This window comes from Pterocles gutturalis, unplaced genomic scaffold (assembly GCF_000699245.1).
Source record: "Pterocles gutturalis isolate BGI_N339 unplaced genomic scaffold, ASM69924v1 scaffold18158, whole genome shotgun sequence".
Classification (NCBI taxonomy): Eukaryota; Metazoa; Chordata; class Aves; order Pterocliformes; family Pteroclidae; genus Pterocles; species Pterocles gutturalis.
Genome location: NW_010123512.1, coordinates 12413 through 38007, shown reverse-complemented (window position 1 = coordinate 38007; position 25595 = coordinate 12413). Strand labels below are relative to the sequence as shown.

Below are 25595 nucleotides of genomic sequence, written 5' to 3'. Positions count from 1 at the left end.
GCTGAGGCATGCAAAAGAACAGCATTTCAAACAGAAGGTCAGCTTCTGCCAGTCTGAGATTTGGTGCATACATTTCAGGCAACTTAAGTTCTTTTCTTGTGCAAAATACATACAGCACAGACCACACTGCTGTGATCCTTCACTACTTCACTATTCTTATGCCTCAGCCTTAACTAGGACCTGAACTTCTGTGCCACACGAAGTCTTAGCTCTCTTTGCTGAGATTACAAATACAAATATCAATTAGATCTGCTGTGAAATTCCATGTAGCAAGAAGACCTTTGAGAACTATATCTGCAGGATGATACACAGAATGCAATTCAGTTTGGAAATATTAATCAAGAATTACTTTAAATGTTGCCATTTACTAAGTAGACACATGTTTTAAAAGCTATATAGGATGTTGTTTCACAGGATCGTATTATCATGTAGCGATTCATTTTCAAGAGGTTAGGAGGCCTGTGGGAATGGCATGGTGCTACAGACTCCATAGACTGTCTGAAAACAGTTGCTCCCATCTGCCAGCTGACTGGAAGTGAAGCTATCAAGTTTCAGACCAGCTCCACATGTATCTGGTCCCTAAGCACCACTCCTTCAGATACTCTTGTTTACAATCTCATGCTGAAATTTGGGAGATGAAGTGCTGGAAATCTGGTAATCTCCACAGGATAGGGTCGGGAGGGGTAAGAAGGAAAGGTACAGTAGGAGAGCTTGCATAGGTTTATTCTATGAACAGAGGACTTAACTCTCCAGGGCTGTCAGATCCAGCATTTCCTGTATGAATACTTTTGAAAATCAAATTCACATCCCCTTTTCACCACCACACATCTTTTCAAAAGGTATTTCTACACTAAAAGTAGAAATGAGGAAAAAAACTCGTAGCTCCAAATATCTGAAATTTTAAACTCTAGATTAATTTCCAGTTCACATAAATGTTTTGGTCTAAAGTCTCTCAGCCCCCAGGTTTGGGTAACCACAAGAAAAATGAAAAATCTAGAAAAAATGCAAGCCTTACCTTCTTGTAGAGACTTCTCAGGTCCCTGTACTGCCACATACTATTGAGGACCTGAGATGCTGCTTTCACCACTTTTGGCGAATGCCTGTTACACATGTATAATAAAAGGGAGAGAGAGAGAAAGAAAGAGTGAGAAAGAGACTGTTCAAGTACAAGACTCCACTAATCCCACTTTCAAATGCACTGCAATGGATTTAAACCCACAATTAACGTTGCATTTTAAATATACCATAAGATCTTTGGTTGGCATCTTGGAGACCAATGTGTTTTAAAGCAAGGGCAATACATATTATTTCTGTATTACTAATTATTCAGCGAGGAGCAAAATATGTGTTCCTCAACACCCTGAGAACAAGGATTCATGCTGAGACCATAATAAGAGGAGTGGGAATGGCAGAAGTTAGGAAAATTGTAGAAGACCCAACTGATGTCATGTACATCTAAGATGATGTCCTGGCTACAGCTTTTGGCGTAAAGGACAAGAAGTTAGAGCCAGAGATTCTTCCTCTGTAAGCGGCTGAACTTCAACTCATGACAGCATGCTCAGTGCATTAAGCGCCTCTTCGCAGTGGCCAAAAGAAACTCTCAGGATGGGTGATGTGCACTGTTTTTGAAGTGCAGAGCCAAGATGCAGAAATACAACTGATTATAAAAAGCCATGACAAATTTCATTAGGAATCCAAATTAGGATTTGCATCTTGCTTGCACCATTACCCTTTAATGACGGCAATGTAATGTCATGTTGAAAACCATATATAACTTAACATGGACTTTCTCTTCAGAAAGGTTTTGAAAGAAGCTTTAATCTATTGTTACAATCACTTGGAGTCATACTGCTCTTAGGATATGTAACTTTAAAAAAAATCTAAACAAAAAATATCAGAGAATATTCAGCTCAGTGAAGAACGGTCAAACAGAAAAAGACTGGCACGACTGAGGAAGCATAAGCTGTGTAGTCAAGCACTTGTGCTGTACCAATAATGCACATAAAGCAGCAGAGCACTAGAAAACCTTGCAGAGGTCAAGGTCTGGAGTATGAATTGATGGAGTTCAGGGTACTCATTGAGTTGATTAATGTTTTATTCAGAAAGGGCACGTGGATTGCAAAACCAAAGAGAAAGCAGAAAACCGGCAGCATACGTTACTGGTTTGGGCAGGAAGCCTTCTCAGGGGTCAGGCTCTGGTGCATCCTGTGACCTCTGGGAAGGACCACAGCTAGGCTGACACTCAAGCTGGTAAAGCAATGTTCATGACACAACTGATTCTATCAACCTATACAGTATTTTCCTAGTAATTTATTTGGTGTTTTTTTCCCCTTTTTGTCCATTTCTCACCCAGAGTACAGCAGTAAGTGGGCAATTAGCAAATAAACAGGAATTTGATAAACTCTTTCAAGCATAATTGTTTTTATTATAGTCCCAGCTGTACTGGCTAGTGGGGTGCTGGTAGCATGGAGTAACCAGGAAAATAATTGTGCCAACCATACTGTGAGTACTGAGGAGAAACATGAGCTATGCGAAGTCCATATGGGCTTGGTCAGTATGACCTTATGAACACCACTTCTCTTGTGCTGTCACAGAGGGAAAACACTCAAGCCCTGGGCATGTTCCAAAGGCTACTGAGGCCAGCCCCACACTCCTGGCACTGATACATACCATGATGCCAGGCTAGTATTCTGCATTTGTAGAAGCAGATGGTTCATACTGGACAAGATAATCTCATACTGAAGTGTTTTACTGTATCAAACTGAGCATGACAGAATTTCCTACCAGTCCAACAACCATGAATTCTGACTTTTAAACAATGGATTACCTATAAGAAAGCAAACCAAAGCAATGGTGCACAATACTAACATTTCTGAAAGTTGAAAAACTGAACTTTCATTTAAGATAAGAATTTGTAGCACCGTGAGTTGACAGGTTTTCTTGTTCTATGACTGTGTGACCTGTAACAGTAATAACACAGAACCACAACTCACAGTACTTGAGAGATTTGGGAGGGCATTTTGGAATTACTCAACACTACCTGGGATAAATACTTTCATTCAATATAGATATGTCTTTCACAGTTATGAGGGATACTTAGACAGGGAATTATACCCTTGGATCCTCCTAAAACTGCCTGTGTTACTTTGAAAATTCCAGACTCAACAGGTATTAATAATCTCTACCAGATCATGAACAGGTAGACCAAAGCATTATTCTGAGGAAAGACACATTCAACTTAAGAGAAATGGACATGAATCTGATTGCAATACCAGTACATTTGATCTAGAAAATATAAATCAAAATTTTAAATAGATTTAATAATAATAAAAATGCAAATATAAATAAATTGGCAGAGCATGGGGAGCTCCCATAACTGGAACCCCCTACTTTGTTAAGCTACTACTTTTTACCCCTTACAATTAGAATGTGACAATGTTTCAGTAATGAATTTGGTATGAAAAGAAAAGGGTGACAATAGAAGAAAAGAAATGTGATTAAATTATATTGGCAATGCTCTGATCACATAGGCGAGCATAAGTTCTCATACCAAATGTAAGGTGCATAAATCTTTCCTTCAGGTTGTGGCCTGGCTTTGTGGGGCTCTTTTAGAGCTCTGATGCTGCAGTAGGCTGCATGATGACAGCTTCGAGTAGGTGGACTGATGGGTTTTGTACACTACAGTGAAGGCTTTTTGTTTTCAAACTGCCATAGTCCCATTGCACTATACTTCTGCAGGTTGACAAATATGAGAACCAGGCTATCTGTTTTAGGCAAAAGAAGGATAAAGAGTGAACTCTTCATGAAGAGTGCGTACATAGGAAAACAGACAAGATGAAACCATAGCTGCTCTGAAAATGTCACAGTCGTGTGTAAGATTTTGGCATGTTTTCGTGACTCACAAAGTAGCCTGTTGGTATCCTAATGCTCTCTCAGAAGCAAGGTGTTGGGAAAATCCATGGACCCATGTTTCTGCTATGCCCCACCTTCCCAGAAAGCTAGTGGTAAAGAAAAGGGTGCTGTGAAGAGGGACAGTGACTCTACATTTTTCATTTCGAGAGCAAGAGGAGCAGTAACAGAACTGCAGTGAGGTCCCTTTCTTTCACAGGATCCCTCCACCAGCATGTCACTGCTTCTGCAGGGTGCAATCCAACACTCTGGTCCCTAATGTTTTTCAGGAGCTTCTGGAACTGCTTAGAGGTAGCAGCTACTGTAGATAATTAACTTTTCCTTAAACTGCACATGCAGTCCACTCTGTGCAATGCTGATGGTACGTCAGAAATAAACCACAGCAGAAGCTTTTGCTATTGGTGTTGTCTGTTTCTTGTCACCTTTCACACTGGGCACACGAGTTCTGATGAAACTAAAGTATTTGACTCACGATTGCACAGAGGAGGCAAACACATTCAGGACTAGTAATAACTACTGGAGATGTTAAAAAAAGGTGCAAGGTGATTTGCAAAACATACTTGTCTCCTTTACTCTTAGATATGCCAACCAGTTTCTCAATGCCGCCTGCGTCTCGTAAGGCCTTGGCATTCTCCATGTTTTTAGTGATGACTTCATGCAGAGTGCAGCAAATGGCAGTAACGGTGTCATCAGACATGGCCTTGCTTGCTGAGCTGTTGCTGTTGTTAGCGCCTGGCAGTCGGTGGACCAGATCCCTCATGGCATACTTGCCTTTGTTGAAAGAAAACGAAGGGAGAATTCAGAAGATACAGTAATAAAGCGTGATGGAGAAGTACAGGGAAAACACGCAAGACTACTAGCACCATTTGCATCATTGCACGTAATCTAATTGGCTACTGATACTATTTTGGAGTAAGCCACATTTATACAGTTGCATGTCTGAGCATTTCACACATTATGGACTTTTAATATTTCCATATTATACCAGCTGGAGACTTCAGATATGGGCTACATTATGCCCTTATGAGAATGAAACGATGAAAGTACAGGCCAAGTAGATGTATAAAGATAACTTGAATAGCACAACTTACAGAGCTTGTCAAGTCCTCATCTCCCACCACACAACTCATAATTCAGGTTACTACAAATAAAATGTGCATCAGTAGTTAAAAACACTACAGTGAATGCAAAACCAGTGATATTGTTGTTATTTGTGAAAGTCTTCTCTGAAGGACCAGTTTCACTGAACAAGGTTAATTCTATACTACATACAGTCATTTAACTGGGTTTATTAGTGTTTCTATGACTTTATTGCTTATTCAGTGCTCAGAGATGGCACTGCATTCTTCCACATACGCTTTGTATGCATGGTACTGACCAGAAAGGAAGTCTTTATAACATCTATTCCTGTCTGATATTTAGAAATTATTTTATATAACACTAACTTCCAGAACTTAAAATCTCCTAAAATGAAAGTGCAATAAATTTTTTAAATGGTCATACTGAAGACATTAAATAGAAATTCTGTTGATTATTATAACTTTTTCATATTTAAATGAACTAAGATTTTTTTTTTCAAAATTGTGCCTGAAAGCCATGTAATGCTTGTGAAAATAAAACAAGAGCAGCTTATGAGAATTTATATATATATACAGCATAAATGTAAGTGTAACTATATATAAATGTAGGGCAGGGTTAGCAATGGCACAGATATATGAGAAGCCTCACATCAGTTCTTCTGCGCAATGAAGACAAGATCAGAGAGGGTGAGGGCCTGATGAAGCTGTTGCTGAGGTCAGTGAAACAACTCTGAATCACCTTCAGTACAGCTGTGCTAGGAATTTGCATACAGCAATCACCATGAGAGTGTATTATGCAGGATGAAAAGGACAGGAAAATTGGGAAAAAAATTAGTAATCTAAGCTACATCACATTTTATGAATGAAATAATCAGGTATGATTATTGTATATTTTAGAATAATTTAATCAGATTTTTGATAACTTAAAAAAGTTCTGATCAATTAGTATTTATGAGTACTTATTAAAAATCTTATTTCTGAATTCATAAATTCAGTTGTATGTGTCCATATTTGAAAGCAGAGGTAAGAGGAAAATCACATCTTAACTATCAAATGATAAATTATTTTTATTTCTCACAATTTTGCATGCTGTGGTAGAAATACAGCCAGTCATTTGGAACAGAATAGTCATAGCAGAGATAAAAAAATCTCTGTACTGCAATGTTAAACTTAAAGGTTACTGAATAGGTTTTGTGGTAATGTGAGATCTTAGAAACTACTCACTGTATATCATGTAAAAACACTCCTGATTATAAAAAGCGTAACATTAAATGCGTACATTAGGATTTGAATCTTACTGGTGTGCTGCAATTCAGACACAAATCTTGTCCTCAGAGATTTTTTCTTTCTTTGCACTTAATATTTAATTGGTCATCTGCATTATTGGCTTTTCAGCAATATTATTAATATCAGATGTAGTACAGATGTTAATACCACATTCTCTTTTATAAATGGTTTGTTTGAGCAAACTGAAGTTTTCTTTTCCCCATACAAATACATGAAAAAACATTCAACAACAGCCTGAAACGCTATTTACATCTGCATCTGTATGTAATATGAACACATTAATAGTTGCTTATCACTTATGGTGCTTACTTCAGTCTCTAGCATATAGTAAATTAAGTGTGTGTATAAAAAAATAAACCATGATTTGCTGTAGCTTTTACTCTTCTAGGGCAGTATCTGCCACTGGCCAGGACTCGGTACAAGTAGATAAATCAGATGAGGGAGACTTTCTGCTTTACTCGGTAACACACATCCAGAACAGACCAATATTCCTTTTTCCTTTCTGGACCTCACTTAAAGTGCTACAGCGTGTCTCACCATCTCAGTCCTCTGGCTGAACAAGGTGACGATCACTCCACCAGCAGCCAAAGGCTATGCCCCTTAGCTCTGAGTAAAAGGAAATCTGGATGGCCGCCCCAAACAGATTTCTTTCCTGGAACTGGCCTAGTATTCCAGGCAATAATATTCATGCCAGCACACATCCCTAGACACACAAGATGCTTCTTACAATAAATAAAGGCTTTGGAGCTATTGGGAAAAGCTCAGTAGGAAAACTAAAATAAACACAGTCAACACGGTATTAGCATTCTGGATGTGTTAATGCTCACCAGTTCTAGCACTTCTCCTGTGCACACACTTAAGCATGAGAAGATCAAATCAGTATTAGATACTTCAAATCAATAAACCAGGCTTTTTATAGATAAGGTGTTAACAGTGGAACAGTACAGCATCCCTTATTCTGAGGGGCTATAGTAACTCCAGCTCAATAACACTATTCAATTCTTAATCGGTTGCACGTTTAAACTAAAGTATATTCTGAGTGTGGTTTTTTTTTTTTTTTTTTCCTATGAACTGCATCAAATTTAGCCTTTGGAAAGAAAGTGCTAGAAGACTCACAGTGCACATTTTGTAGACCTAAAATCTAGTCACTGCATCGCAGCTCTGGCAGCTGTGCAAGCTGGTGTCCAGTCTGGAGACCCCCCTATAAGATCCTGTAACGACAACAACAGCCCCCTCATCCTGCCAGGTGCTGCCTGTAAGGGAGCCAGGCCTCCTCCTCCCTGCCCTGCCCCTGAGGTGCAGCGGAAACCAGAACTGTCGCCTCCAACAGAGCTGCTCACGCATGCAGGTACAGCATCCAGCCGCACAGCCAGGCATCACGGCTCAAATTGTCCTTCCAGAGGTTCACCAGAAAAAGGCAGCAAGCTAGCTGGAAGGATAAGGGAATGGCTGGGCTATAGGGTCTATCTCAGCCACTGTTTACATGGTCTTAAAATCTATTAACAAGTGTAACTGTTAACATATTTTCTGTGGTTTTAGTACTTTGAACGCTTTGTTAGCTATTTGAAAATATGTTTGGGATGAGAAAACCCCCTGCCTTCACCATAAAAAAGGTATCATTAATTTAATTCAAAACATAAGGACTTATATTGAAAAAGCAGTAAACTTGCTTTAATATAGAGAAAAGTAACGAAATTTAAAAGTTAAGGACTATTCTTTATACTGTAGAAAACATTCCACAATAACTTGCTTCCATTCCAAATGCATTTTCTGAAACTATATGTACTTAATAAATTAATGCATTATATTTACAGAAGAAAATTCAGGTACCAGTTAACTTCTCTTATCTCAGTTATTTTCCTGCTGCTTTACAATAAGCATGAAGGAGAAAAGAGTCATGATTTTAGCACTAACTACAGAAGAAATCCCACTGCAGTTCAGAGTGGTGTAAATGTTGAGTAATGTCAATGGAAGCATGGCTACCGCTTGACTGTAAGATGATAATATTTGCTTGCTAAGCATTTCAACAATGCAGATTTAACACCTTTTTCTTTGCATGACCAAGTCTCATTAGCACCTTAGTACATGCCTCTGTTACTTTAATTCAGAGAATTTTTTCCTTCAAAGGATTTAACTAATAGCTGTCCTAAGAAAGATTCTGCCTTCAGAGCAAAACAGCAGAGCAAACTATTCTTCTGGTAGATTTAGCAGGAGCAAAATAATCAGAGATAAGGTTCCACTTCCAGAAATATTTCCCTACTACTGCCTTGAGACAAATTCACTGCTGGTGTAACCCCATTGACTTAATTTCCATTTTCACTCATCTCTGAAAAATGACTTTCACACATTGGCACATTTATTAAGTAGTTGTGGCATGGTTCCTGGTTTGAGAGAATAAGACTAGGAAAATTAACCTATTCAAAACACAAGAAACCTCAAACAGATATTAATTAACAAAGAACCCTTTCCTAGAGGTAGAGTTACAACACTATTTTTTTTCCCTCAAAGACACCCATTAATTCACATGTTCCAGCTCAATAACATAAAAATAGCTAAATGCCACCATATTTTGTTGTAATGCCACAGGTATCCTATTCCAGAACTATCTGTGTTTATATATCACAGTACATGCGAATTTTGTTCTTGTGGATCTAACACTTGTGCTGTACTTTAATTTCCAGACATACATGTTTTTGTGCATTTTCATCATCCTTGTGTGTTTTTAATACCATTAACTTCAGTATTTCACAGTCTTTATGGAAAGAATATAATCAGGAGAGCTTTTATTATTACTTTCAATCATTACTTAATAAATGTGCCAAAACTGTCTACTTAATTCGGATTGAACAAATTTTGACCATGACTCAGTGTATTCAACGGACAGTCTAATAAACAGCGTATTCATCACAAGACAGAAGTGGCAGAAATACTACTACGGTATTTGATAAACAGTTGAGTTGTACACCATGCTTTCTCTTTTCAGATACTGTTGTTTTTCAGGTGTAATTGATAATCACTCAGCATTAGTGTAGCACCTGAAAGTGCCCCTCAGGGTCCAGGTGTCACTGTTCTGGAGGAACCCTCTCCCTTCTCTGAACACTGGAAATCTTCTAGTACATACTGAGGTGCAAGAGGGGGAGTAAGAGCCCACATAGAAATGATTATGCTTACTACAATGTGTATCAAACTCTAAACTCAGACTGCCTAGACAGTACCAGGTACTCTGCAAGCATGAGAGCAGCAGCGAATCCCGTGTGATTTAAGAGGGTAAAGGTCTGTTTTCATGGGCAAATTCTCTTCTGCCACTGAAACACTTGAGGGGGAAAAACTGCCCTGAATTTTAAAAGCAAAATAGGTTAAGAGGTAGGAAATGCTGTCACACTGGGTCTTAGAATGAAACACGTATGTTCCTCCACAGAGGAGGAAGCAAACCCAAGAAAATATAAAGCAGGGTAATGCCAGAGCTGTTGGGCCAGCAGCACAGACAGCAGCTAGAAGGAGATAAAGTTACATTTTTGAAGGCAAGAAAGGCCGCAGTACTGAGGCTGAGACACTTGTCCATGTGAGTAGATGGTTACTCCTCAGACTTTGGGTAGCACCAGGAAAGGTATGGGTGAATCAGGAACAAGAAATAATCCACCGGATATGGCAATCCTGATCTATAGAGGACTCCTATTTCAGAAGACAGAGCAGCACAAACTGAAATAAGGGTTATCGGCCACCCCAAAGCCCAATGCTCCCTTGCTCAGCACTGAATGACAACTGCCTCCATACAGGCTTTCCACAGCAACTGCTGGGCCACACTTTGCTATCCACCCTGCTCCATAACATATGGTCTCTAGCATCTCCAGCTCTGGCATACGCTGCATGTGAAGGAACTGCAAGTCACAACGGTTTGTATACAGCAACTCTCTCTTCCCTTTGTTTAGTGACTTCTGGTTTGACATGACTTAAGCTGTTGACAGAACAGATTTATAAAACTCAAATGCAGTGGCTACTGTCAAACCCATGTGGCCTGACCAGTGCTACCTAATGGTCTGTCACATTGCTCATCACAATAGATCAGTTTCAAGTTCCCACGGCCACTGTGCATGAAGCAGTAGTGGATGAGGAAGGCTGAAAAAACACGGAGCAGTAGGATCGAAAAGCATGAAACCAAAGCACATGGGCCCTGCCACTTTAAGCAAGTGCCAGAGAACAGAGGATTCGGATCAGTTTGGGATTTAGGTGTAAAACGAAAGATAAAACCATTTTTTAGGAATGTAGGGAGCAATTCATGTGTCCAAACATAGGGGGGCTAATGCAGTTTCAAATGCCCTTAGACACCTTGAGATGTCTGCACAGAGTTAGTTGACCCATGGAAGATACACAGCCTTCTGGAAAAGCAGCTGAAGACCAGGCAGGATGCCCTAATGACTTTAATGTTAAATGCTTATCTTTAGGCACCTCAATCTCACCCCCAATGTTTGGCCAAACGTTTTTTAGGTACACAAGTCCTTTTACTTCTTATGTTAGGTATGTGCACAAACATTTGTAATCTCTGTCACTTCAGAGTAAATGAATATGAAGATATTTGACTACATAATGTTAACTGACTATAGTACTGCAATTATCCCCATACAAAAAATTATCCTCTCAGTTCAAACATTTGTAAGGGAATGAGTGATGAGTTAACTCAGACTGGTCTGCATAAGCACCTTAAAACTCGTGGGCTGGATCCACTGCTTTAGCTGCTTCACACTAAGCCTAGCCTGCCAATTAAGTTGGGATAATAAGTGCTTTGAACTGGAAAACAATGCTGAATTTCACCTCCTTGGAGGTATGTTTGAACTTAAATTTTAAGACTCTGCAGAGATAAATTATTTTTGGAGAAGACAGAAAGAGTAAAAAACATTGCACACACATATGCCTTCCTGTGCCCCCAAGCACTCAGGTACACTTTGCTGACGGCTGCTGAGATGGAACAAAAGATCAGGTGGAGGTCTCGTATTCCTTCTTCCCCTCAGAAAAATGATACATACCTCTCACTTTTCTACCAGCTCTGATAGGCAGCAAGATTTCAAGATATAAGATTGGTATTCAGTATGGACCACAACAAAGAGGAACAATCTTTCCTGCTGCATTGTATGTGATGTGCCATTCATCAGTTTTCTTTTTTAAAATCTTTTTTATCAAGAATAAAGTCAGCCATAGGTAGTGTAGCATATAAAGCCCTATAGGGAGCAGGAATAAGTCACCTTTTACAGTTGCAGGGAAGAAAACCCCAAACTTCCATAGAGTGATGAAAGTACAAGAACCACCAGTATCTGTATTGGTAATGTCAATTGAGATTTCCTTGTGAAAGAATTAAATATCTAGAAGAGTAACCAATAGAGAAGCTCTTATCTTTTTAAAAAGATTAAAGATGTTGGTTCTATGATTCTATATTTTGCAAGAGAAAGGTATAGCATGAGGAGAACTCTGAATGACAAAGGGCATAGCCATAACAGGGGTATAAGAGCTGTATGTATAGAGGCTAGTAGCATTGGACAAAGGCAAAAGAGAAGCATTTTGGTATTTTCACCCTGCCATGGGAAATCACAACTGGGTGCAATGAGATCACTGCCTTTCAGGAAGTTGCTTTCTCAGATCCATAATCCTTCATACATTTTCTTTCCTGTAGCAGTATTTTAATCCAGCCACCTTCCTCCTTCAGTTTCTCTGCTTCCAGAAACATAACTTTTCCATTTCATGTATTTCCTGCCTCCCTGTGGAGGATCATTTTTCTTGCTTTCAACTCATCTTCTCAGGGCTTCCCCCTCTCCCCTCTGTTACATAACTGATACTTTTTCTTCCTTGAGTTGTACCCCCTCAACCCTTTGGGTCTTAACCTTCACCATCTCTTGCCCATCTGATATTTAAGTGTGTATCTCTGCATCTGCCCTGTCTGCCAGGCTTTTCCATTCTCTCCTCATATTGGTTTAAACACCTTCAGTTTGATGCTCAGTTAGATCCTGGTTTTGTCACGTCCCTACATGCCCATGACCCCACCAGGCTCCTGCCCTTTAATGTTCTGAACTAAAGGAAATTTTAGCTATCTTACAAGCATAGATTTTAGACTTGAAAATCCTGGTGTGTTTAAAAGCTATTGCTCTTGTACTGCTATTGTTGTCTCTCTTGTATACCTCAATTCCATAGACAGCTATCTATTTCATCTACTGTTACTCCTAATACTGATTTTACTCCTCTCTCAATGGAATACCTTCATATTCTGCATTCCTCTCACACAGCCAGACTGCAGATATTCCGGCTTTATATGAGCAGTTGTCTTAAATCCTGGAGATTAAAGAACTTCCAGAGCTCTTTACCTGGCCATAAACTGCTAATTCATACAGCATATCTGATCCAACTCATGCTTTAAAAGCTAGATCCACGTCAACACTTTGCATGCAGAAGCACTTCAGCTGGCTCCATCAGAGTTAATGCCAAAACTAGAGCAGTGTATTGAGACCATGCCATACATCTCTGTCTCCTTCACCTTTGCTTCTGTCTTCTTGGCAATTGTCATGGGATGCATGTTGCCACAGAAAAGTGGATTTCTGGAGAAACTCTCTCTCCTTTGGGAGATGAGATGCTTGCAGCAGATGAGTCAGAAAACTAGTACAGAAACGGCTTTATGGTTACCATGGCCAAATGGGGCTTCTGTTTCTTAACAGCACCTCTCACCCAGCATAGTGGATGGCTTCTATTTTGAATGTTAATCCATGTATCAGCTGAGCAATCTCCATCCCCTCTCATGCTAGAGAGGCAAACCAGCCATTAAACTCAGGCAGCCCAACTCAGGGTGCGTTCTTTGACTTGCAACCTGGTTTTGGTAGATGACTTTGTGAAGAGATGTAAGTGTAATTTGTTGACTGAGGCCTGTACTGGGACTATAAAAACAAGTCAGTTCAAGTCCAGCTTGACCTGCCTAATTATCTGTTGACCTGATATGCCAAACAGCTACTGGGTCCACAGGAGGACAAAAATCTCCATCAATAAGCTTCTATTTGTCACCCTCAGCAGCAAAGGGAGCAGCATTTTTTTCAGGTAAACTGCCACAAAACCACAAATATTACTGGTCTTATGTTGTTCCCCCTTCCCCGTCCAGAAAAAAAGGATTTGGGTGGTGGCTTTGGCTGTCTCCCTGGCAGTCATAGCTTTTGTAGGTTGGCTGGGAACAAAAATGACAGACCCAGGGTTTATTTTTCTTCAATACAAGGAATTTGATCTTGCATGCTTGGGTTTTATGTCCAGAATGGATGAAGGTTGTGTGGGCAATCACTTAATTTCTTTTTAATTCATTTTGTTTACATTCCCTGCCAGGTATACAAACTGGAAAAGGCATGAAAAGGAGTTGTTACCCTACCAATTGACCCAGGTAGTGCAAATATATCTAATTAATCAGCTTCTTTACACACGAACAGATTTATTTCTCATTTAGACTGCACTTTCATCATCTTTCCACTAGCCGAAGGTAAAAAAGATTTTGCAAAGGGAAGTGATTCCTCAGTTTAATTACTGCAGGCTAAGTTTTCTGATTACCAGAGCTGGTTTTAGTCCCTTGCTATCCTCTTCCCTGCTCCCTGCAGAGAACAGAGCTTTTGGAAGGCTGAATTTAAAAAAAAATATAGTCGTTTAATTAATGTTATGATTAATCAGTGTTTTTAAAGTGCTTTGAAGAGGAAAAGTGCTATGTGAGAGTTGAGTGGAATTTTAGTTTTATCTGTATTATTTCCTGAGATAGGATAACATTTTGTTAATAGTCTGATTCAAGGGACTTTAAATTAGGCCATAATGAAGAAATAAGAATGTAATCTTTTCTTTTCGGAAAAATAAGTTTGGGCTTCAAGATCTATGCCCTGATCCAACACCCACTGAAATTAATGAGCCTATCTACCAATGTCAGAAGGTATTACACTGGTTTCATAAAGAAATAGCTTTTCTTTTCTACTTTGGTTTTTACTTTGTGTCCAAAACAGAACAAGATTCTGACATGAGACTGATGTAGCCAGAGTGAATTGCAACTAGACATTATCCTTCTTTAACTGTCCATGAAGCAATTGCTATTTACTTGCTACTATTTTTCTTCTTCACTTGTGCTATAATATTGCCTGAAACCAATGAACAAATTTGTCCCCATTGTATGGTCTGAATTTTTGCATGCTTTTATATGCAATTATGATATTATGGTGAAATATACAAAAATGTTATGTTTAGAAATGTACTTTAAAATATTAAGAGAAATAAAACCCAGTATGGATCCTCATGATATATTATGTTAAAAAAGATTAAATAAGATGCATAGATGTAAATATGCTAGCTCAATAAATATAAATCTTGAAAGAGATGTTGAAAACAACTCTTACAACAAATATGAAAACCACTCTAGATCATACTGCAGTGTTCATATATTCCTTAATTACTCTAATGTTCAAACATTTCTTAAGCCATCACCATGAAAAATCTACATGGAGCAGTTAATTAATCTGGGCATGATGGCAAAATAATACTGAGTATACATATCAGTATTCTGTATTGCTTTATTGTGCACCATACAACAAAATAATTGCTACTTAATAACAAAATCTTGGTTAGTATCTAAGGCTCAGTGAAACCATACACTAACTTCACTGATGTCAATGTTTGGTAGAAGGACAGAAGGGAAAAGAAAAAGAACAAGTGAAAAAATAGCAACAGAAAAAATGCTAACGAACTGCTAATGCATCAGTGTAACTAAAACAGACGATACAAATGTCTACTGTCGTAATGAAGTTACAGGTACCTTTATTAGAAATGGGGTCTCTCACACTGGTCATGCAGAAAGTGGACAGGTAGTCAGTTTTACTATGTATTCTTTAGAGGTCAATCCATTTTGCAGATAATACTACTTTTCTGACTCAGTTTAATTCCTGTTCTCGACAGAGTGCTTTCTGTTCTTAGCAACCCAGTAACCCAGTCGTCGGAAAAGAGCAAATTATATTGCAGTTTTATATTTTAATTAATCTGAAGTTACTACAATTTAAGGCCTGAATACAGTAGGTATGTAAGCAAGGATATGGTGCAGAGCTAAAATAAGCTTTGCGATCTCATGAGAAGGGCAAAAATGCATCTGGTAACATTCCTTAACCAATGCATATTAGATTATCTTTTGTTTCGACTACAACATGACTAGTTTTTACATTTGTCACAAAAAACATCCTCTGCTCTTTTAGTTGTACAGCTCATTATTAGCTGTGATTAAAGAAATTGTGACAAATGAATCCTAGTTCTGACTCCTCCATCAGAGCACAGATCTATCAGAGCACAGTTTTGTCTCTGCTTGCTCGGGAGGTGGGAGTCAAAGAGTTCACAATGTGACTTGTTTTTGGGTTGTGCTACTGCTGTTTCTTTCAAGGTAACAGCTCCAGGTGGCATCTTCAGGCTATTAGCTTATCAAGTCTTTTCTCCAGCGGCCCTCAAAGAAACCTTGCCTCCAGACATCCATTTGAGCTTGCTCAGTGTCACTGAATTGTTGCTTTTTCAACCTGATCACAGCTGCTCACCGAAATCTGAGTAAAACAGGGAGGGAGGATTCTTGGGACTGTGCACTCACTGAATTTCCTTCTCTTACCTCCATGGGGATGCAATTGCCCTCATGGCAAGAGTCAGAGAGTCCACATGTTGGACTTGATACACTAGACTTGATCTCCTTTTTGCAATCAGGTTGGACAGAGAAGATCTGCTTACGGAAAGGCCCATAACCTCTTAGATCTTTCAAATTTGTCTCTCTCAGACCTCTGCAACGTTGGCCGATCTCTGCAATTCCTGAAGAGACAGGGAGAATTGGACAAGTCTTCCAAAGGTTTTCTCCTCTCTCCAGACTTGGGGAAGAGAAGAATCTAACAGAGAGCAGCTGTCTTCCTGGCTTCGCATGCCTTATTCTAAATGATCAGAGGGCTCTGAAAGACCAGGGCGGAGTCAGAGTGAAAATTTTATATATACCCGGCAGCCTTGCTACTTCCCTGTGACATGGCAGAACATAAACTACACTCTGCACTACAGGGGAAGGATGGGAGATCAGGCTTGAAGTGCTAGAAAAGATTTGACTTAACAACAACAAAAAAGCAAAGCAGAAATATAAATGGTCTCAGTCAAACAGAACAGGTGAGATGTCAGATACAATGCTGACCTAACCACAGGAGATTTAGAGGGCAATATTCCCAAAGGTGAAGTATTTCTTGGTAGACTGTTCCACTGCAAATGATAAATTAAATTTGCAGAATATCATGTTCCTTTTGTGAGAACCATTGTTGTCAGTGTCACCTTGAAAAATTTTGCACACAAATATATGACTTTGCATATACTCATGCTAACAGTATGCATTTTCCTCTACTTAAAATTAGCACTTTGATTATTTCCTAGAATAATCCTGAGCTATGAAATCCAAATAATGTATAAAACATATCACTTTAAGAGCACCCTGAGTAGCACACAATCTAAGAGATCCTGTGACTTCTTTTCCTGAGAGGAATAAGTAATACAGCAATTTATTTTCCTCATGTTGCACATTAGATCTACCAAACAGCAGGTGAACTCTGAACACCACCACTGCACATTCTTTCTGTACATGGAGCTGGATTATCGCCTTATGCTGCAAAATCTGCAAACTTGGACTAGGAGCTTTTTCTCTTTCTCAGAATTGCAGAGGACTTCTCAGGATTTCAAGAAGAAAAGGAAATTCAGAGCCTGTATCATGAATAAAATGCAAGGATAGCCATAAACTAAAAGGGTAATTCACCAATTAACTAAAAGACTAAGTTCCCTATGTTAGAAAGACTAGCCCACCTCTGCTCCTGTTCCCCAAAGGGATAAGTGTATAAAACTGAGGTGCAGCCATGCATGAATGAGGTGCCTAGCTTAGCCATGCTCAATCATGGACCTTGGTACTTCTGTTAACAAAAATTAAACAAAAATCGATGCAAATAATTTCCTTATAAATCATAGAACACTTGAGGTTGCCAGGATCCTCTAGAGATCATCTAGTCCAACCCCTCTGCTCAAAGCAGGGTCAGCTCGGTGTTTTCTTACCTCCAGATGGAATTTCCTGTATTTCAATTTGTGCCCATGACCCCTTGTCTTGTCACTGGGCATCACCAAGGAGAGTCAGGCTCTGTCCTCTTTACACCCTCCCATTAGGCATTTGACACATGGGGAAGATCCCCTTGAGTCTTCTCTTCTCCAGGCTGAATAGTCCCTGCTCTCTCAACCTCTCCTTGCAGAAGAGATGCTCCAGCCCCATGATCACCCCTGAGGCCCTTCACTGGACTTTCTTCAGTACGTCCATATCTCTCCATGTCTCTCTTACACTGGGGAGCCCAGCACTAGACTGCGTGCTCCAGGTATGGCCTCACCAATGCTAAATAGAGGGGAATGATCACCTCCATTGACCTGCTGGCAACACTTCTAACACATCCCAGGAGGCTGTCATCCCATTTCGCTGCTGGGGCATGCTGCCGACTCATTGATTTTTTTAGAATTTTCTTGGCAATTAAAGCAATGGCAATGTAGTCGGTACAGTGAATGTCAGATGACATTTTTTTAGGTCCTTACCCTAACTCTGGCCACTAAAACTAAGCCCTTGTAACCTGACCCCTAACCCTTATCACAGCACCCTCCTCTAATCTTTAACACCAAGCCCTATTGCAAAGCCAAAGACCACAACCTAAACCCTTTATCTTATCCCCACCCTAAACCCTTGCCCTGGTGGCTACCCTTAAATTGGTGTCCCTAATCCTAATCCTAGCCTTCACTGCTACTCCTGACTCAGTCCCCCAACCCACACCCTAAATGATTACCACTAGCCCTTTGCACAACCCCCAACCCTCACCCAAAGCCCTTCTCTAACCCCAAAGCCTAATCTCTCACCCCAAAAGGCAAGCCCAACCCCCTTGCCTTAACCCCTACGAAGATGCCCAAAACCTAAGCCCAACCCCTTCCCTTCTTGGCCCTGCACGTTCACCCCAGCTCTCAGGTGCCTGCACCCGTGTCACGGTTTTGAACCCCTGTCTGGTAGCAAAACCCACAACAACCATTTGCTCGTCCTCCCCCCTCCTACGGATGGGGGAGAGAATTAAAGGGGTAAAGCAAAAAGAGACTTGTGGGTCAAGATAAGAACGATTTAATAACTAAACTCCAATAAAATTGAAAATAATACTTATCATAATACTGATAATAATAATAATAATAGCTATATATAAAAACATACAAATGAGTGACACACAGTGATACTGCTCACCACCCGATGACCAAGGCTCAGCCCATTCCCGGCTAACGATCCTGGAGCAGGGAGAGTCCCAAAACTGCAATCTCACAAGAGATAAAAGCCTGAGTGTCCGAGAGATTGAGATGACCCCGAGAGATGGGAGACAACCCAGAGCAAGAGAAAGCACTTCTGGACAGTCCCCCATCTCTATACTGGACACGACGTGCATGATATGGAATAGACCATTGGCCAATTTGGGTCTCAATCCTAAACCTAAGGTCGAATCCCAGGCTAGTATTTGGGGCTGTGCTCCCTCCCAGCTTCTCCTGCCCCTGCAGACACTGGCACAGCAGAGAAGCTGAAAAGTCCTTGACTGTCCTGGCAGCAACTATAAACATCAGTGTGTGATCAGCCTTCTGCTCAGCACAAATCCAAAACGTAGATTCACGCTAGCTGCTGTGAAGAAAGTTAACTCTGTCCCAGCCAAAACCAGGATACCCCGAGAGGAGGGCAGAGGCCCCAGAAGAGAGCCAGGGGCCACTGAGGCAGAGACAGGGCGACAGGCCAGAGCTGGGGTGTCAGCTGTGAGGGCAGCTGAGCTGGCAGAAGCTGACTGGCCAGGGCAGCAGCCAGGCATTTGTTAGGTGGACGCTCATTGGCCACGGCAGCAGGCCAGCACTGGGAGGGGCTGGAGTGCCTTTGCAGGCAGGCTGGGGGAGGGCAGGGGAAAGGCAGGGCAGGGCTGGGCTGGGCAGGGGGACTCGGCAGGGGCTTGGGATCTGGGGCGTCCTTGAGCTTCAGCATGTGAGTAGGCAGGCGCTGGAAGAGGCTAGCGCATGAGTACACGAAGGGTGTGAGAGATCTGGGCCCACAAGAGTGAATTTGTGGCTGTAAGGGGGATTCAGGTGATGCGACACCGACTGTGAGACCACATTTGTTAAACCTTTACCCTGACTCTGGCCACTAACCATAAGCCTGACTCCGAGCTCCTATCTCTGCCCCCACCCCCTACCCTGATCCCAAACTCTAATCTCTGACTCCAGTATTGCAAACACAAAGTCCAAGCCCGTAACAAAACCCAACAATGAATTATACGGTAAAAGAAGAAAACCAGTTGCCGCAAGAAATATTTATAATTGTCAAAAAAGAAACCATAATTTTTTGGCATGCTCTTGCTCTCATAAAGCTGAGCAGGAGCAGTGAGGTAAGGCTTCATTTATCACTGTCTCAAGCAAACATTAGTATTCACTATGTGAGAAAATTAAAAGATTTTCCTCCTGTTAGCCATGGTATTTCTGCAGCACAAGCTGGCTCCCAGCTTATTTGACTTAGCAGAAACACCCAATTAAAATTCCTGTCTATGAATCAAATCCAGTGTAAAACAGCCGGAGGATAGTGACGGATCTGATGCAGTGCACTAGTAAATGGCACTGGTCTTCCCTTTGATAATTATGCTAAATACTCTACTTAAATGGCATCACTAAACTCAATGGATCTTAACTATCATTGCCCTAATCTTCCAAAAAAATCCACTTGGATATATGGAAATTTAGTGAAAAAAATGAGGGAAGGAAAGAGAATGTCAGTACTGGCAGAGCAGCTTTTCAGTGAGATGCAGTTAACAGCAATATCGTGCAGCCACACATTCCTTTAAACATGAGCTCCTGGTCTAATATAATCAGCAAAACAAAAACATTTGCAGTCATGTTGTATGAAATTTATACCAGACAAACCACACTGGAAAGAGTCTTTAAAAGTTATTAATATAAAGCACACTCTTACCAATTATATGATATTCTATTGGATATTGCTTAGCTTCCAGATTTATTGACATGCATATTCTTATCTTTGAAAATCTCTGAAATATAACCTCAGTACATATTTATTTCAAATATTAAAAGTAAACATCCTGGAGAATATATTGGAACCTGGCCCACTTCTGAGCTATGAAATCCTCTTCTGAAAACAAATTAAAGTAGATAAATCTATCATTTATGTTCAAATTCTCTTTGTCCTGAAATTATTTTTCCTTTCAGAGACTGAGTCTGATAATGCTCTCCTTGTAATTCATAGAAATACATTTAGATACACATGAAAAAATATTTATATTTAATATCAAGTATATTTCATAATTACATCTAAAATCAGAATAGCTGAAGGTTGGAAAGGACACCTGGAGTTGGTCTAGTCCAACAGCCCTGCCCAAAGCAAATACAAAACCAATGCAAAAACACCACAACAGACAACTGCATATCAATAGGCTAAGACTGTTTAAAAAATACTTGTATTATATCTGATATAGTTGACATAATACACTGCATGGCACACATATTCCCTTTGCCGATCTCCTGCTAAAAAGGCTACTGTTCATAATGAAATATGATATATGATGAATGTGTCTCTTCATGTGTGCACGTGTGTTTAGTCTCTTCTCCCAGTACAATGTTTAGACAGAATTTTGCCTACATAAAGAACACAATGGGCTGCATTCTTTCTGATATGAATGCACTCTGGGAGATGGAGGCAGCAAGAGTACGTAAGTGGAAAGATTAGCTAATACAGAGCAGAAAATATGTATTCATTGACACAAATGGAATGGAAATTGATATGGTTTCTATGTAATGGTACATGCACATACTACTATGCAGCTGCAGATGCCTTTAAAACCCAAATCTTTTTTCAACAGAAACCACTAGTACATTAAGATTTTAAATTAATCCATGTTTTATCTATCTCAAAAACCTATGCTTCTTCTCTTTTGCTACAGCAGTTAAGAGTTGATGCTCGTTTTTAAACATTTTGTAATTTGTGAGAAAAGCAGGCATAAGAGTATGTCCCTGGAAGAAATGCACTGCTAGAGGAGCTGCAGTTTACTCTCACAATGTTAAGCCTTTATCTTTGCAGACATGCAGCCTGCAGGAACGATGAACAATACGGAATGAACTCAGAAATGAAGAGCAGACTATTGAATATCATGACAGCAGTAACATGGGGTCCCTTACATAAGGTTTCAGAGTTGGGTTCTTTTTCAGAACCTACTGGTACTTTGCACCTATTAAAATGCAAATACAGCAATAACATATGGAATATTTGTGCATTTTGTGGTTAAAAGAAAATATCCTGTAGCACAAGGTCTCAAGGAGGAAAGCTTGTGGACCTCACTTGTCTTGACATCAGTAAGACAAACCCTGAAACACACTGAAGGGCCAATAACGCCCTTTCCAGCAAGATTAGTGTCTAAACAGCTCACTGTGGTTGCTTTCTCCTGGGTTCCTGCTGCAATATAATCTAGGCTGTGCGCCAGGACTGGTAATAAAGAAAGCTCATGTCTTCCTAACTTTCAAATCAGTACCACTGCTTCTGAAAGTACTTGCATCAAATTTGTAATAACGATGTGCTTTTTATAATGCCTTTTAGCTGATGATGTCTAGGCGTTTTCTGCACATCAATTGTCCCTGACAATGACAAAGAAACATGTGATTATTCGTTCACAGTTAAGGAAACCAAGGCAAGACAGTCCAAAGACCAACTCAAGAAGCCATCTAAGACTTAAGGGTTTTCCTCCTCAAGAATGACTGAACAAGCCTAGAGAAGAAATTAACTCTTCCAACTTCTGGATGTGATTTTGTTTTATTTGCTTTCTAAACCATTTCGTTCTCTTACTTTGTTTACTTCAGTGGCAACCCTACAACAAATCTCTAGCCACAGGGCTCCTAATTGCAGCATCTTATTAATACTGCCAGGCTAATAGTTACTGCTCTCTTAAGTTTTAAACAGATTTTAGAATAAAAAGGGTACTGAAAGAGACAACATTTGAGTTCCAAGAGAATGTGGAAATCAGTACAACCAAGCTAATCTCTGACTCTTAATCAATTTTTGTCTTGTCTGAAGCATGAACTAAAGGTGCAGCTTTTTCTTCTCTTTTTAATAACTTTTCCTCAGCTTTGAAGTTTCTGTAAGCTGAGAACAGTTTATCAGAAAAGTCCTAGTGAATGAAAGATGCTTAAATAGGGCTACAAGTGTATGAGATGAATTTCAGTCTCCTAGGAAGAGGCTGAGCTCTTCAGTATAAAGCAGATACATATTCAATCCCAAGGCAGAAGAATGGATTTAACTACAGTGGATAATGCACAAAAATCCATCCTCAGAACCCTTGTCTCAAAGGCTTTGCTCATGGTGTACTTGGTATCTCTGATTGTTAGTGACTCACAAGAGAGAAGGAGACATACCCTTTTTTTGGGGGCTTGATTTAGACATTGCAGTACAGTATTGTACAACAGAGGATAACACCTTTAACTGCTGAAGATTTAATACCTTTATAGGGAAATTATACATGCTGGCTTGCCAGCCTAACTAATATCATCATATACCAAAGGAGCCCACTTTTGTCTGGCTGACGAATGCGGCTTATCTGTTTTGTTATTCTAATTTTCTAGTAAAGACATGAAGGAATTACCAAAACATTTTTTTCTTAGGGGGGAGGAAGGAGGAGAGAGGGTTTGTAGTAATGTAACAGTTTACCATGCTGCAATAATAACTATGGTAGGACTCACGGTAGTTGGATTCTAACAAAATAAAACAACTTTCAGAGGGTGGGCAGACATCCAGTATGCAAGTGTGAAAATTTATCAGATAAGGACCACATTTTGAGCCTCATGAGCACTACTGCGCCAAGTCACAGTTCTCCGCCCCTCAGGCCACCTGCTCACATGACTTGTTTGAGTTTGTTCTGTTTAACAAGTTTGTCTGTAAAAGGCAAGAGTAATTTTTTGCTTCCCCAGCTCATTTTGACCAATAAGTCAGACAGTGCTGACTCACACAAGGGGTTTGACTGTAGACATGATGTGCTAATGAGAGGCTGGAAGGAGCCTAGGAGCAGGAGTATCTTCTGTCACTGACTGCCTCAGGGTGAGTTACCATGTCTTAGGTGAGGGAACTGTAATTTCCTAAACATGGTAACTCAATCAACTGGGAACCTATAATTTAACATGAAAACAGAAATTCCCGTATTAAAAAAGGAACTGCTTTATATATGTTTAACATGAATTTATTTCTACTAAATACACCTAGTGGGGAAAGTACATTTTCAAAGGACCAAAGTGAATTAACTGGCATCCAACTCCATTTTTCAGAATAAACTACTAGTCCCTTTAAAACAGTCTGCTTAGAGCCCATATCATATTGGAAAATAGAAATTCAGTTCTTAATTCACCATCAAGCACCTAAAAATTTTACCCAGATGTTATTAACAAGGTAAAAAACAGTTGCACTTTCCCTTTCCCTGCTTTCATATTTAACTATTTGATTAAAAGTAGACCTCACCATTTTTTGACATTGATGATGATTAGCACCTATACAGCCTACTCACTCTATCTTAATAATTCTGCTTTGTTACTATGAGTTGAATCCTGCTTCTGAGGAATTTGACAGAAAAATTCCTTTTAGCTTACATGAGAATAAGATCAGGCTGACAGCTACAAGGTTTTATTCTGGTTGTTGCAATTGAATGCCATAATGTGTGTTTTTTAAATGAATGGAGTACCTTTCTACATGCATGTGTACTCCTCAACACACCTTCCCTTCCTCTTTGGTGCAGGTAAAAGGTCAGATTAAAACCTACATACATACAGGCACACATGTATTTTTTTGTGTGAATATATTCATATATATAAAGATTAAGTCAAAGACACTATGTCAATTTAATATAGGGATAATTTTGCAGATGATATACAGAGGTGAAGTTCAAGAAAGTTACAATAAAAGAGAGAATGAAACACCTTTGGATCTAAGGGTGTTTGTGATTACATTTCTTACAATGACCAATTTTTTCCATGTATCTTCAATAATTTAAAATTAATGTCATTGCTATATAATTGAATTATTTATCACGTGGTTACTAAGATTAGTTTAACAAAAGGCATCACTACTGAACACTACAGAAACTGCATTTATTTCCACTGATTTTAAAGTAACCAATTCCAAAGACAAAGTTAGACATTCCACACTATTTCCCTTTTAAAATCTGCAAGTACAGTGCCTTTCTGTACAAAACATTTTGAGCTATTATTATAATTCCTTCTCTGGTAAATAAAACACCCTTCTGTGTCTAAGTGCATTTAGTGGCAATTAACCTATTATGGCCTTGATTCCACAATAAGATGATTTGACCCTGGTCTTTATATGTTGTCACACTGAAATTGTTTTTTAAAATTGGGTGAAACTTGTCCTGAAGCAACTTAAGTATACGCAATGATGTCACTGAGGTTAAACACATTTCAATCGTGTTTATCCACTTCTGATTTAGGAATTACAGAGTTTATTTTGCATGGGTTGAAATAAAAAAGCATGTCAGGTTACCCACTTCTTACTCATGATAGCATTCTTACTGAGATTTTGACCAGATAAGGGGATGATATGGTGGGTGGAAAACTGGCTGGACTGCTGACTTCAAAAGGTGGTGATTGCCAGTACAAAATCCAACTGGTAGATGGTTACTAGTGGTGTCCCACAGGTGGTGATACTGGGGGAAATACTGTTTAACATCTGCATTAACAACCTGAATGATAAGCATTCTCAGAAAGACTGGACAATATGATGTCAGGAGGAGCAGTCAATAAACTGGAGGGCTGGGCTGGTGTTGAGATGGACAGCTGGACAGGAAGCTCAAAGTTCAACAAAGGCAAATGTGAAGTCTTGCACCCAAGACGAAATAAACCCCTGCACCAGCACAGGCTGGGGGTCAACTAGTTGGAAAGCTGGTTTTAAAAATAACTCCAAAACCTAGGGGTGCTGGTGGACAAGTTGAGCATGAGTCCCCAAAGTGCCCTTGCAGCCCACCACACTCCAGGCTGTATTAGATAGAGTCTAGCCAACCAATCACAGAAATTATTCTTCCTCCAGACTCAAATGATTCTGCCTCTAGACTGCATCTGAAGTATTGCATCCAATTTTCGCAGGTAAAAGAAAGACATTGCAATATTGGAAGTAGTCCAGTGGAACACCAGAAGGACAGTCAGGGGGCTGGAACACATGGCGTACAAGAACTGCATTTTCTGGGC

At 39.8% G+C, this 25595-nt stretch overlaps 1 protein-coding gene across 1 annotated transcript in view; it reads right to left on the bottom strand.

Annotated features, from left to right (window-relative positions):
• The window catches only part of LOC104465044 (catenin delta-2-like), a gene marked incomplete at its 5' end in the record, with an annotated part of 73425 nt that overhangs the window by 36697 nt on the left and 11133 nt on the right, over positions 1–25595 (bottom strand). The window contains 2 exon segments of the mRNA XM_010077937.1: positions 1016–1100; positions 4470–4680. Of these exon segments, the coding sequence (XP_010076239.1) occupies positions 1016–1100; positions 4470–4680 (296 nt within the window).